At 35.3% G+C, this 15,140-nt stretch overlaps 1 protein-coding gene and 3 non-coding genes across 6 annotated transcripts in view; 1 reads left to right on the top strand and 3 right to left on the bottom strand.

Moving 5' to 3' along the window:
* The first annotated feature begins 8,505 nt into the window (after window positions 1-8,505).
* Window positions 8,506-8,719, top strand: LOC142222798 (small nucleolar RNA U3). The gene has a single exon (XR_012718400.1). It is a non-coding gene; the product is annotated as a small nucleolar RNA U3 (small nucleolar RNA).
* Window positions 8,720-12,510: 3,791 nt separating this feature from the next.
* Elp6 (Elongator complex protein 6) overlaps window positions 12,511-15,140 on the bottom strand; it is a 36,342-nt gene continuing 33,712 nt past the window's right edge. For all 3 annotated transcript variants that reach the window (XM_075293691.1, XM_075293697.1, XM_075293702.1), the window contains exon 2: window positions 12,511-13,364. In XM_075293691.1, the coding sequence (XP_075149806.1) occupies window positions 12,587-13,348 (762 nt within the window). In that variant the 5' untranslated portion in view covers window positions 13,349-13,364 and the 3' untranslated portion in view covers window positions 12,511-12,586. The remainder of the gene's footprint in view (window positions 13,365-15,140) is intronic.
* On the bottom strand, window positions 13,444-13,517 carry TRNAI-AAU (transfer RNA isoleucine (anticodon AAU)). The gene has a single exon. It is a non-coding gene; the product is annotated as a tRNA-Ile (tRNA).
* TRNAI-AAU (transfer RNA isoleucine (anticodon AAU)) lies at window positions 14,754-14,827 on the bottom strand. The gene has a single exon. It is a non-coding gene; the product is annotated as a tRNA-Ile (tRNA).

Here is a 15,140-nt window from a genome sequence, read left to right as displayed (position 1 = left end):
AATTCAGCAGATCAAAATACATACGAAAAGCCACCTCCCATCAAATGTACATTTTTAGTGTAAACTTGTGTAATTGGTCGCAACGGCTACATATCATATGTTACGACGATGTGATAGTTAATACCATACTAATACAGGATGTAAACGATTTGATATAAAGTGGTATCAAAATTAAAAGGTAATCCGTTAATCCTAAACCGCCTTTTTCTACCAGTGTAAGTAAATATTTTTCGACGAATTCAAGAAAATTTATTGGACATACATATTTTTTTTTTTCACTTGTTAAAGAAAATTTTGTAAATTTAAGGTGAGTATTAAGTTCGAGTTTAGCCGCTAAATTTCACTAAAGTGAAAACTAAATCAGTAAAAAAAAGCCATAAAATTATATATATTGTTACGAATTTGATAATTATAGATATAAGTTTATTTAAATTAGTTTCCGTTAATTTAAAACTTCAAATTGTAACGATAAAATTTCGCTATCACTTGTTGGAATCATCTATTCATTTTCTAGTATTTTCCTGAATTTCTTTTATGTTCTTTGGTTTGCTTACCGAAATGTTAGTTCTTACTCTCTCATAGAATAGCAACCCCTTTGCTTTGTTATTCTGCATTCTCATTTCATCTCATTGTCTATTGTCATTGTTGTTGTAGAATGCGAGCATATATCTATGTGAGTGTGTATGTGTTTGGCAGCCACCAGACGAATAACTTAATGATCGTAGATCCTTCTAGCATTGTCTAAGAATGTTCTGGCGTTGCCAGAATATTGTAGTGCTACCAGAATGTTCTCGTATTGCCACACCGTCATATATAAAAGCGCTCGCATGCTGCTAACGAGTCAGTCTTAATTAAACCGTCAAACGAATAACTTCAGTGTGAACGAATTGTAAAGTGTGAAGTCATAGTAAATAAATTGTAGATTGTCGTTATTTAAAAGAACTGTGTTTTAGTGTGTAAATATAACCATAGCGATAGGCGGTAGGCGAACACTTATTTACGTGTATTTCTTATGGGAAGCCCAAAATCCGCGACGGAATACCGTGACGGCTAGCGGCGTGTCGCTAAATTATAACTTATTCTAATTCCTTGGCGAAAACTGGTATAGTGTTGCCATCGCTTATCAATTTTTTTAACTCACCACTAGGAATTGCTGTTGCCTGGAGACGTGTAGATTATTTTTTCTTGAAATAACTCAACAAATAACAAGCCATTGTATGTTTTTATTCAACTTCGTTGTTTAATATTGTCAAAGCGGTCTGTATTGACAACAAAAACGCTAGGAAACGTGAAAAAGGGAATTATTCGCCGTCAAGCTTATTGTATTTGCCGTTGCGGCAAAAATGTTTCGCCTACCGCCTATCGCTATGGTTATATTTACACACTTAATTGTTGGGTAATTAAAAACGCCTAAATATAAAATCGTAACAATTGGTGTCGGAAGTGAAATAACGAAAAAAAATCTACAATGAAGTTTAATGAGCTTCGTGTGGAAGACTTAAAAAAGGAATTGAGCAAACTGGAGCTGCCGACAACAGGCAATAAGGCCCAGCTTCAAAAGCGTCTACTGGAAGAGTTTGAACGGCGTAATATGGACATTGCGACGCATGAGTTTGATTATAAGGAAGACATTGATGAATCAATACTCGTCAATACCAGCAGTGTAGAAACTCCGTCTGTGGCTTCGAGTGTTGTAGATTACACATCAATGCTCAGTGTTTTGAGTAAAATGATGGAGGAAAACTCTAGAAAAATCATGGATGAGAATTCTAGAAAAATGGAGGAAATTCTAGAAAAATAGAAGCAAATTCTAGAAAATTGGAAGAAAAATTCGCCGAAAATTCAAAAAAGATGGACGAAAATTCAAAAAAGATGGACGAAAATTCTAGAATTCTCAATGAAAAACTACAACAAATTTCTGAAGGCATGGAAAAACGTGTGGACCATATAGAAAATCAAATTGTGGAATTGGATAAGAAAGTTCTTTCTGTGGATGAGAAAATTATGGTTCATGATGAGAAGTTTCTGCACATCGAGAAAAAAATGTCAGAGCTGGAAATTAAAGGTGGTCCAGTGCGCGTCATCGAGGGCTCAAAAATCAAAACTCCTATTTTCGATGGCTCAACGTCATTTGATGTCTTCAAATTCCAATTCGAAATGGTTGCTTGTAGAAATTTGTGGAATGACGATGATAAAGCAATTGAACTTCTATTGGCATTAAAGGGCAATGCTGCTGATGTGATACAAAGCATTCCTGCTGCTTCTAGAAATAACTATAATGAAGTAATAGCGGCACTTCAACGCAAGTATGGTGGAGAGCACAAGCAGGACATCTTCAGAATGGAGTTGAGAGGAAGAATCCAGAAATCGAATGAAACCCTACAAGATTTCGCAACAGAAGTTGAGCGGCTAGTGCTTTTGACATACCCAGGTGAGAGTCATCCTCTTGTGGACCGTATCAAGATTGAAACCTTCGTCAATGGAATTCGAGACCCAGATATAAAATGTGCAACATATGCGTCACAAAAGGCTACATTCGCTGAAACAGTAACATTCGCACTTGCACAGGAGACTGCGAGATTGCTAGCGCGGCCTCAAATTCACAAGGTACGTAAAGTAGAGACAGAGTGTGATGAATCAAAGTCCGTTATTGAGTCGATGAAAGAGGCCATGAAGCAGGCAATGCAAGAAATGAAGCAAGAGGCAAATAAATCCCGGATCAAATGCTATAACTGTGATAAGCCGGGACATCTAGCTCGAGAATGCAAAGCACGACGCAAACGGTCAAGGTCCACATCACCATCTCCATTAAACAATAGCCATAAGAAGGTGACCCCACAGTCAAGTGAGTCACCTTTAAACTAAATCGAGCTAGTTCAGCGGGGCAAGAGCTGGCTCCCACAGACGATGGCCCCACCATCTCCATAGCAATAGTTCAACAGAAAAATAACAATTTAACTATTGCGGGTGTTATTAATGGCGACAAGCGTACTTTGACGTTGGATACTGGTGCATCAAAGTCTATCATTAGATCTGATTTAGTAAAAGGAAAAGTTACACCACTGATTGGAGTCAAGCTACGCACGGCTACAGGGGAACCCGCAACGGTATATGGAAAGGTCACCGTAAAATTAACTATTGCTAACAAATCCGTTACTTATGATTTCATTGTGGCCGATATAGTGGACGAAGTTATAATTGGAGCGGATTTCATGATTGCTTTTGGCCTCAATCTGGATATGAAGCGTCGTGTAATGACATGGTGCGATGCCGAAATAACGGTAAACGTGGGATACGACGAGAATACACCTGTCAGACGTTTGACAACGAGCCAGTCAGAGTCTATACCACCGAATGCCGAAGCAATTATATGGGTTTCTATGAATGGAGATTGTGAAGTCGGCCAATTGTGGGTTGTTGAACAAGCAGAAAACAAAAGCAACAACATCTTGATAGCAAATGCCCTGGTAACAACGAACGAAGAGAGACTAATACCAGTTCGTGTCTTGAACTTGTCTGACAATCATGAGCAAATTGTAAAATTTTCTGATATTGGAAAATGTACACCAGCCGAGGCAATAGTCAATTTGGAAGGCAACTCATCAAAGACACATGGAGCAGTGAGAAAACATCTAGAAGGGTATTTCGAGGCTTGGACACGTCATCTATCGCCGTCAGAGAGAAATAAAGCCAAGCAATTGTTGTGGAAAAACGCCTCTGCTTTTGCTTCTGAAAAGGGAAATCAAGGAAGAACATCTGTAGTGAAACATGAAATTAAAACCGCAGAAGAAAGGCCCATAAAACAGGCACCACGAAGTGTTCCCCTGGCAAAAAGAGACGAAGTTCAAAAGCTCATAAAGGAAATGGCGGAGAGTGGAGTGATCGAACCATCATCAAGTCCTTGGTGTTCCCCAGTTGTGCTGGTCAAAAAGAAAGATGGAAGTACCCGATTCTGCGTGGACTACAGAAAACTGAATGATGTCACCAAAAAGGACAGTTATCCGCTTCCACGCATTGATGACACGTTGGACACACTAGCCGGAACAACATGGTTTTCTACGCTTGATTTGCAGAGTGGATATTGGCAAGTAGAGATCGCCGAGAAAGACAAGGAAAAGACGGCTTTTGGCGTTAATGGCGGTCTCTGGCAATTCAATGTAATGCCGTTCGGGCTCTGCAACGCTCCGGCTACCTTCGAAAGATTGATGGAGCGGGTACTGAAGGGGTTGCACTGGAAGTCGTGCTTGATATACTTGGACGACATCATAGTGATGGGCAAAACATTTGACGAGCACCTTAAGAACTTGAAAGACGTTATCCGGCAATTGTCAGCCGCTGGTCTACGCCTTAACGCAAAGAAATGTTCCCTTTTCCAGCGGGAAGTTAAATACCTGGGTCATCATGTGACTGCAGAGGGCATATCCACCGATGAAGACAAAATCCAAGCTGTCATAGATTGGCCACGACCCCGAAATCTCCACGAATTAAGAAGTTTCCTTGGGTTATGTACATATTACCGACGATTCGTCCCAAACTTCGCCAGCATCGCCGCTAGTCTCCATAAATTGACGCAAAAAGGTCAGAAGTTCCAGTGGAGCGACGAACAGGAGGATTCATTCCAACATTTAAAAGAACTTTTATGTTCAGCTCCTGTTCTAGCGTATCCTATTCCGGGCGAAAAATTTGTTTTGGATACAGATGCTAGCGCGCATGGTATTGGAGGTGTGCTATCCCAACAGATAGACGGCAAGGAGAAGGTCATCGGATATTTCAGCCGAACGTTGTCCAAGCCCGAAAAGAACTACTGTGTAACGCGACGAGAACTGCTAGCCGTCATAGAGGGTGTAAAACATTATCATAAATATTTGTATGGACAACACTTCTTGCTCAGGACTGATCACTCAGCTCTACGATGGTTGCTCCAATTCAAGAATCCGGAAGCTCAACTGGCACGTTGGATCGAGAGGCTCCAAAGCTATGATTTCAGTATCGAGCATAGAAAAGGTGGAAAACACGGTAACGCTGACGCTTTGTCACGTCGACCTTGCAGTATAGAATGCAAGCACTGCTCGAAAGCTGAACATAAGGAGGAGATTGTTGATATTCGGCTGTTACACATCGAATCTGGAGTGGACTGGCCAACAGAACAGCGTAAAGATCCCATTTTGAACAAAATTATGTCGGCAAAGGAAGAAGATAAGAAACCCAGTAAGAAAGACATCGCAGCCGAAAGCCCACTTATGAAATCATACTGGGCTCAATGGGACAGTCTATGTCTGGTCAACGGAACCCTACAACGTAAGTGGGAAAGTGAAGATGGCAAGAATAGCCGCAACTTGATAATCGTGCCAGATTCCAAGGTAAAGGATGTTTTGACGGAATTCCACAATGGACCTAGTGGAGGTCACTTAGGAATAACCAAAACAGCCGAGAAAGTGAAGCAACGATTCTACTGGGTTGGATGCCAGAAATCAATTGCTGAATGGGTAGCCAATTGCGAGAAGTGCATGAAGGCGAAAGGTCCAACAAGGAAAAGTCGAGGTCCTATGCAAGAATATAGACCAGGAGCCCCGTTTGAAAGAATAGCAATGGACGTGGCAGGCCCTTTCCCAGTAAGTGATTCTGGAAACCGTTATGTCCTTGTGGTCATGGATTACTTCAGCAAATGGCCGGAGGTGTATGCAATTCCAAACCAAGAGGCAAAAACGATTGTGGATGTTGTCAACAAAAACTGGATATGTCGCTACGGTGTGCCGTCCGAGATTCACTCAGACCAGGGAAGAAATTTTGAATCGGCCATATTCAAAGAGATGTGTGAATCCCTTGGTATCAAGAAAACGAGGACTACACCATTACATCCACAATCCGATGGCATGGTAGAAAGGTTTAACCGCACTCTGGAGGAACATCTTCGAAAAGTAGTGGACAACGGCCAGAGGGACTGGGACGAGCATATACCAAAGTTTTTGCTGTCGTATAGATCTGCCATTCATGATTCCACCTCCCGAACACCGGCCAATGTTCTATTCGGAACTGAGTTGAAGTTGCCTGGAGATCTGATATTCGGCGCTAAACCTAATGAGCTCGCCATGGAAGAAAGCAGAAACGACATCTCAAACACTTTCGGTGAAGTTCACGAATCAGTGCGCAACAAAATAAAAATGGTCAGCAACAGAATGAAGGCGAGATACGATCGTGCTGTAAATACTGAGGGCTTCCAAGAAGAAGAATTGGTTCTGCTATTTAACCCGCAACGAAAGAAAGGATTGTGTCCTAAACTGCAAACACAGTGGGAAGGCCCATACAAAGTCATCAAGAAGATCAATGATGTTGTATACCGGATTCAGAAGGACGACAGCCCTAGATCAAAGATGAAAGTTGTACATCTGGAACGATTGGCTCCTTACGGAACAGGTTCTGTGCCTGTTCGGGACGAACAGGCTTAAGCGGGAGGCAGTGTTACGAATTTGATAATTATAGATATAAGTTTATTTAAATTAGTTTCCGTTAATTTAAAACTTCAAATTGTAACGATAAAATTTCGCTATCACTTGTTGGAATCATCTATTCATTTTCTAGTATTTTCCTGAATTTCTTTTATGTTCTTTGGTTTGCTTACCGAAATGTTAGTTCTTACTCTCTCATAGAATAGCAACCCCTTTGCTTTGTTATTCTGCATTCTCATTTCATCTCATTGTCTATTGTCATTGTTGTTGTAGAATGCGAGCATATATCTATGTGAGTGTGTATGTGTTTGGCAGCCACCAGACGAATAACTTAATGATCGTAGATCCTTCTAGCATTGTCTAAGAATGTTCTGGCGTTGCCAGAATATTGTAGTGCTACCAGAATGTTCTCGTATTGCCACACCGTCATATATAAAAGCGCTCGCATGCTGCTAACGAGTCAGTCTTAATTAAACCGTCAAACGAATAACTTCAGTGTGAACGAATTGTAAAGTGTGAAGTCATAGTAAATAAATTGTAGATTGTCGTTATTTAACCCTGGACAGTCATCCTTCGTCAAAATGACGACGCATAATTTCAATTTCGATCTAAAATGTATTTTAGTCGATTGGGAAATGATAAATTTAAGCTATACTAATTAAACTATTTTATGAATTTTTGTTGTATACTAATTAAAAACATATTGAATAAGAAAATATTCTCAAATTTGGTTCTCATTTTTGCTCACAATGCAAATTATAGCGTCTTGAAATATGCCGTAGTCAAAATGACGAAGGATGACGTTAGTGTACAAAAAATAAGGATGACTTTCCAGGGTTAAAAGAACTGTGTTTTAATTGTTGGGTAATTAAAAACGCCTAAATATAAAAACGTAACAATATATTTGTTGCAGATTTCATTATAACTTGATGGGGAATATCCCAAAGCAAATTTTCACAAAGTTTGAATTCCTTAAAATGGATTATTAAAGAAAATAATCGTGAAAAAATGACGATTTTAGCGGCTAAACTCGAACTTAATACCCACCTTTAAGGAAAAAATTGGAGTTCAAAATTGTGCTTAGTGTTCAAGATGGGTGCATTATTGGTAAAGTTGACAAATATTAAGAAAATCTGAGCTATTTTGTGGGAGACACGAATTTAGTAAATCTTTATGCTTCATTTGTATAATTTTTAGTTAATTTAACTAACGAGCGCATACATTTTTTAAAGCCAAGGAAACTTTCTCAAAAGATAATAATTCCATGAACTAAAATAGAATTAAATTAATGAACTATATTATTACTCTATCAAACTTTTCGACAACTTTAAGCAACATAATATGTTTCCATTTGTGTTTTATACCCTGTTTCTGTATGTCGAACGAAAACCCAGTCGACTGTAAAGCAGTCACTCGAATTCGAATCAATTTGGGTTTCTCTATTTTTGAAAGTTCATATCGTTTATATGAGAGTACATTAATTATCAATAATAAGTATTTTCAAATTTTTGGCCTGAGAATTGATTCAAATTTCAAAATTGTTGTTACTTTTTCTTGACACTTATTGTATATGTTCGTTTGGTACTCGACAACAAAAAATGAAGTGACTTGCCTGTCGACATAGAGAAACCCAAATATTTTTTTTTTCATTTGAAATACTCTCGTTCGACATACAGAAACAGGGTATTAATATATTTCACTATTTCGGATTTTAACTATTAATAAGTAAAAACGCATAAATTCGAATTTTGTAAGAAACACATATTGAAACCAACCCCAAAACGAACACACCGCACTCTAATGTACACATGATAAATAGTCACAGCATGAGACGCGGGAAAGTGTTGTTGCATTCACAAATACTTTTGAGTATACATACATACCTACCACTGGATGGCTTGAATACAATGTGTAGACATAGCAAAAACAATGGAAATGTTCCTTATTTCGGGTTTCACAGCATTTTTTCTCATTAAATTTTTCTGTTTTATTCATTATGATTCTCATCCAATTTAAATTACACTACACTCATAAGATTGGCCTTTGGCGTTGAAAAATTAAGACTATACTTCACAGGATCATTTCTGTAGTCAGTCTTCAATTACTTTCATTGCAAAATGAAAAATCACACACCTGCGATGAGGAGGTACATCGTTCTATCTGTAGCGTGAGGTTTTGAACTTTGCCATTCTTTTGGGATCTCGATTCCAGTTTGGTGGCAATGTTTCTTCGATGATCGCTCGATTAAACAGATAGAACGACTTCTGAGTGGTGTTACTTTTACATCTCTTATTTCAATTAATACGAAACCCATTTTTTTTGGCGTGGGGCAAATAAAATTTCAAGATCGTCTTTTTTCCGAAGGAATTGTTCATAATCGTCGCTTCAATCTTTAATTTGTAAAATCGTCGAAAAATCTGTAAAATATATCCCAATAAACACAAGCATTGGAGAAATGCCTTTCAAACAATTTTTCAAAGAATTAGATTAGAATTCAATTTGAAAATTGTTGAGAAAATCGCGTTCTCAACAAAAAACAGACATAGACATTACCCTCAACAGTAGAATTCAACACGTTAGCAACAATTTCTCAACATATTAGCAACAACTTTTCAAACTAAATTTCATTTTAATGCTTCAAACCTATTGGAAAATTTATTGAACGCAAGCAATTTGCAAGGCCGTTTGAATTAATGTTGAAGATGGGATTCACTATCAAATTGATATGGCGTTACCTATGAAAAATGCTCATCCTTGTGTTTGTTGGGATAATACCAAAGGTAATTGAGAAGAAGATGCAGTCTTGTCATAGCAAAACTGAAGCACCAGAGGACTCTGCCAAGAAAATATCATAAAGTTTGCGTCGACGTGTCTCTCAAATGTATTGCCGTTTGCGTCGGAAAATATCATAACATTTGTGTTTTTCATAAATTTCTGAATAAAAACCCACAAAAGCAATACCAAAACGATTGTAGAAAATTAAAATAAAACGTATGTGTATTTTAAAGCGAATATTCATTATGGTTTTATGTGAATATTGCCGTTTTGAATTTATTCCTGGGCAGAGCTGCTTTGGAAAAAATGGACAAATAAAACAATTTTTTTTCTCATAGCCCTCTACACCTTGACATTTGTTTTCTCTTTATAAGAGCACAATGCTTAATCTTGTTATACTCAATTATCTTTGATAATACTAAAACCAGTGTTGCCAAAATTGGTCCAAAGGAAATAAAATTTTGACAAAATTTTCTATAGAAATAAAATTTTGACAAAATTTTCTATCGAAGTATTTACAATTTTGGAAAAATTTTAACTTTTAAATGATATTATTTTAATTTGAAAAGATGGAACTTCCATTTTTAATTTAAAATCGTCGAAAATCTGCAAAATAAATAATTGGTCCAAAAAATTATTAATTTTTAAATTTGGTCCGATGGTCGGACCAAATGGAATTTGGTTGGATTTTCGTCAAATCGGTATTTTGTTTTATACCCTGCACCACACTGTGGTGCAGGAGACGAGATAGATACATGGTGGCTTTGGCAAAAATGCTCAGGGTGGGCTCCTGATAGGGATGCCAGATTTTGAAGAGGCAAAAAGAGCACATTCAGCTTATAAAAAGAGCACATACGAAAAAAAGAGCACTCTTTTTCAAATAAAATAAAAACATTTAATTCCAATTTATTGAAAGATAATTCATTTAAACATAGCAAAAAGATTCATAATATAAACATAAAATAACCCACTTTCAACTCAACCTAATTTTCTTACAATACTTTGTAAGTCATTTTTTGGTGTTTTTGTGAAAAATGTTATTGAAAGAAGTTTGTTTACATTTAGAGTACAGAGTACAAAGTGAAGAAGCAACATCGACATGCTCTTCTTCGACTCTGATATATAAAGTAAAACACTATTTAATTAGAAAATAACGGCATAGGAAAATCTCGTAGTGTGACATTTACGTATGTTCAGTTTACTTTTACCATTTATTGAATCGCGTTGGAGTAATATTTGTTGTGATGCATAAAAAGAGCACGAAAAGAGTACTTAACTAAAAATAGAGCACTTTTGCGTGCTCTTTTAGCATACCTTGTTTTAAGAGCACATTTTGTAAAAAAGAGCACATGTGCTCTTTAAAAGAGCACGTCTGGCATCCCTAGCTCCTGAGTCGATATAGCCATGTCCGTCTGTCCGTGAACACATTTTTGTAATCAAAGTCTAGGTCGTAGTTTTAGTCCAATCGGCTTCAAAGAAGAAATCGGTTCAGATTTAGATATTGCTCCCATATACATATTTCGCCCGATATGGACTTATATGGCCCCAGAAGCCAGAATTTTACCCTAATTTGCTTAAAATTTTGCACAAGAAGAACAATTAGTACTATAGTCAAGTGTGCCAAATTTTATTAAAATCGGTTGAGATTTAGATATAGCTCCCATATGTATCTTTCGCCCGATATGGACTAATACGGTCCCAGAAGCCAGAGTTTTACCCCAATTTGGTTGAAATTGCACTAGGAGTACAATTAGTAGTGTAGTCAAGTGTGCAAAATATTATTGAAATCGGTTCAGATTTAGATATACCATAACAGTATGTTCCTAGTGCATTAGCCGACTTAAATTTTGAGTCTATAGATTTTGTAGAAGTCTATCAAATTCTGTCCAGATGGAGTGATATTTAAATGTATGTATTTGGGACAGACCTTTATATATAGCCCCCAACACATTTGACGGATGTGATATGGTATCGAAAATTTAGATCTATGTTACAAAGTGGTGCCGACTTTAGACTTTCCTTACTTGTTTTTTTTTTTAATATTCTATATAAATAAATTTTGACGAAATCTTCTTAGAAATAAATTTTGACAAAATTTTCTATAGAAATAAAATTTTGACAAAATTTTCTATTGAAGTAAAATTTTGGGAAAATTTAAACTTTTAAATGATATTAATTTAATTTGAAAAGATGGTCCGGTTAAAATTTTGGTCCAATTTTGGAAAAAAATTGGTCTAAAATTCACTGTGGCAACATTGATTAAAACCAAATTATTTTTTGGTTAAAAACAGAAATATTTATTTCATATAAAGGACAGAAAATTAACATACATAATTATCTTGAATAGAATTTTCTATAAAAATGAAATTCTGCAAAAATGTTCTTAGGAATAAAATTTTGCAAAAAAAAAAAAAAATCATAGAAAAAATAAAAATTTGCAAGAATTTACCATAAAAAATGCCAAAAATGTCCTGTAGAAAAAACTTTTTGCAAGATTGTTCTACAAAAATAAAAATGTTCAAAAATTATCTACAGATATGAAGTTTTGGGAAAGTTTTCTATAGAAATAAAATTTTGACAAAATTTTCTACAATAATAAAAATTTTCTATAGAAATAAATTTGACAAACATTCTCTTCCTCTATTGGTTAAGCTACTCTTGTAGTTTAGTCAACGCAATTGTTTTAAAGCTGAGATCAAAACAACAAATATGAAATATAATTTTGAATTTTCTATAAATATAAAATTTTGACGAAATTTTCTATAGAAATAAAATTTTGACAAAATTTTGCACAGGAATAAAATTTTTACGAAATTTTCTATAGAAATAAAATTTTGACAAAATTTTGTACAGGAATAAAAATTTGACAAAATTTTCTATAGAAATAAAGTTTTGACAAAATTTTCTATAGATGTAAAATGTTGACAAAATTTTCTATACAAATAAAATTTTGATAAAATTGTCTATAGAAATAAAATTTTGACAAAATTTTCAATAGAAATAAAATTTTGACAAAATTTTCTATAGAAATTTTGACAAAATTTTCTACAGGCAAAAATCGGAAAATGTGCATTTGCTATTTTTGTGATAAATTGGCAGCTCTGGTGGGATATTTGTGTAATTGTGCCTGAATCAGCGATGGTAAATGTTATATAGAGTATTTATTCACGTTGGTCAATACCGTAGAAACCCCGCAAGTGATTTAGTAGTAACTCTTTGTTTATACAGTTTTATGATGATATCAGCTTTATGCTGATACCATTCCTTAATAAGCGCCAATAAAACCCAATTTCAGAGTAAAAAAATATTTCTTTATTTATACACAACACAGAAACGCATCAAGCATTAATCGATTTAATCGATTTTTAAGCCTTCAAACCAATCTCTCCAGGATTAAAGATCTTCACATTACGATCGTTAACCTTATACAAGACTTCCTTGGTCGTATAGTTTAATTGAAAACAATTGTCCTCTTCATCTTGTAAACGTTTGATCAAAAGTTTACCATCCACTTCACGGAAGACACCACTTTTAAGTTTAATCACTTGTATGTGAACTGAACCCAATTTCGAGACATTATTGTCATCCAAAGTATACAAATCGGAATTGCTCATTTTTGTAATAATGGTCAAATCTGAAAATTCACGTGTCAACGCTACAAGACCATGGCACAATTGTTGTATATCCTCCTTGGTGGCACCCAAATTATAAAGAATGGATAGATTATCAATGATAATGGTGTTATGGATACGTGTAGTGAAATTAGCACCCGATGTTAACTGCTCTCTGATATCGTTTAGCAATAGATCGGTTAGTTTGTGTTCCTTGGACAACCATTTACAGCTTAGGAAATCTTTGGCCATATCTGTAGATGGATCAATTACACCCAGGGTCTTCCCCAAGAATATGTTGCAGTTGTATCCTAAACGCATACCGGCATTGAAGTAATGCTGATAGTTGTGTTGTAAGCAAACCAATAAAGTTCCAGCATTAGATACACGTAGGCGTTGACCCAATATGGAGCTAATGAGGAAACTGCCATCAACATTAGACTCTTCACTTATGTGTATGAAGGGTGGTAATTTTTGTTCATTCAAACCGCAAGCAAATAGAACGGAAGCAGCCATTTTGTTGTGATGGAATCTGAAATAATAAAGTATTAAAATAATTTACTATAATGATTTAGTTTAAGAAAATTTGAAAAAGGAAAAAAAATAATTTGTGGCCCATGGGGGGATCGAACCCGCGACCTTCGCGTTATTAGCACGACGCTCTAACCAACTGAGCTAATGGGCCGATATGTCAACTGCGTCTAAAACACACTGAGTAATTCATGAGTACTCATTTTCCATTGGAAACAAGAAAACACAGGGTGTGTCATAATTCAAACAAAATGTATTAAAAAAAGCTTTGTGTATAAAAAGCTTTTAAATATACATATTTAATACATATGTTTATGACATGAAACCCTCAATTTTGCACATAGATATGAGAGATCTTTTTGGAATGATAAAGAAGTTTCCTTTCTGAAAAATTATATCATGTACTTACGGCTTGCTTACGGTCGTTTTAAAATATAAAGATTTATCAATTGTTAAAATAATAATCAAACGTTTACTCTATATTAGGGCTGTCATTCAGGGTCAATTTGTATAAATCGTGGGATTCGGGATTTTAAAATATAGAATCCCGGGATTTTTTCGGGATAGTAATAACAATCTACAGTGCCAAAAATGTTTGTACTTTAAACCATATTTGTTTGATTCAAATTATTAACAAAAGAACATACGAGTAAATTAAAAACCAATTTCAATTTATTTTGTATTTTTGATGAAATTGTGCTTTTTATAGTATACCTCATGTATAATAAATACCTACTCAAGGCGTACCATAAATGTTTATAAACTCAATTTGTCGGGTATGAAATCTAAGGGTCGTTTGCACTGAATGAAGACTCCAATTTAATAAAAAAAAATAATACTAAAAAGCCACAAATTTAAAAAAAATTGAATTAATTTATCGGGATCCTGAAAAATCCCTGTATTCAAAATAAAAAATTCCGGGATTAATCCCGTCCCGAAAATGCCGGAATTTCGGGACGGGATTTACCCCAGGTGACAGCCCTACTCTATATAGGCTGCATTTCTTTAAATTTTATGTGTTTATACTATAAAATATTTTTAATTATTTACGCTATAACAGCAGCAACAGAACCAGAAATTCGAAAATATTGGTGATTTTTTTGACTATTTTTTTTTAATTTTTTCTTTCAAACTGGTTAAAGAGGATGGTGGTGGTAGCTTTAAAAAAATGTTTAACATAAAAATATTAGCATAATTAAAATTACGCTTTATTTATGTAGACTTATATTTTTTTTATTTTAAACATTTCTGTTTTTAATACATTATTAACTTTTTTACACAATAACAGCAACATGTGAACATTATTTCCAATTAAAAAAATAATATTTTTTTCAAACTGCTTGAAAAGGAAAAAGTAAAGGAAAAAAATCAAAAATTAAAAAGTTAATTGTGGCCCATGGGGGGATCGAACCCGCGACCTTCGCGTTATTAGCACGACGCTCTAACCAACTGAGCTAATGGGCCGATGCTGCATTGGGCAGCCAATCGTGTTAATATATTCAAGCATTGGATTTGCTTTAAATTCTAACAGTGGCATGTAAAAATATATTTTGTTTTATTTTCTAAGTTTAATATATGAAACAAGAAATCAAACTGCAATTTTTAACCTAATGGCAATAGTTTGATAGTTTGCTGTTAATGTCCAAACTTTATCTTTATGATTTTTACTGTTACCCCCAACTCAACAACGAAATACCATAATCAGAATTGTCAGTATTGGGGAGAAAATGGCCAATAACTGGAGAGGGTGTATAATAAGTTTGACATTCCATTTGTA

This window comes from Haematobia irritans, chromosome 1 (assembly GCF_050003625.1).
Source record: "Haematobia irritans isolate KBUSLIRL chromosome 1, ASM5000362v1, whole genome shotgun sequence".
NCBI lineage: Eukaryota > Metazoa > Arthropoda > Insecta > Diptera > Muscidae > Haematobia > Haematobia irritans.
Note: the sequence above shows the minus strand (reverse complement) of the source record. Positions and strands in the feature narration are given on the sequence as shown.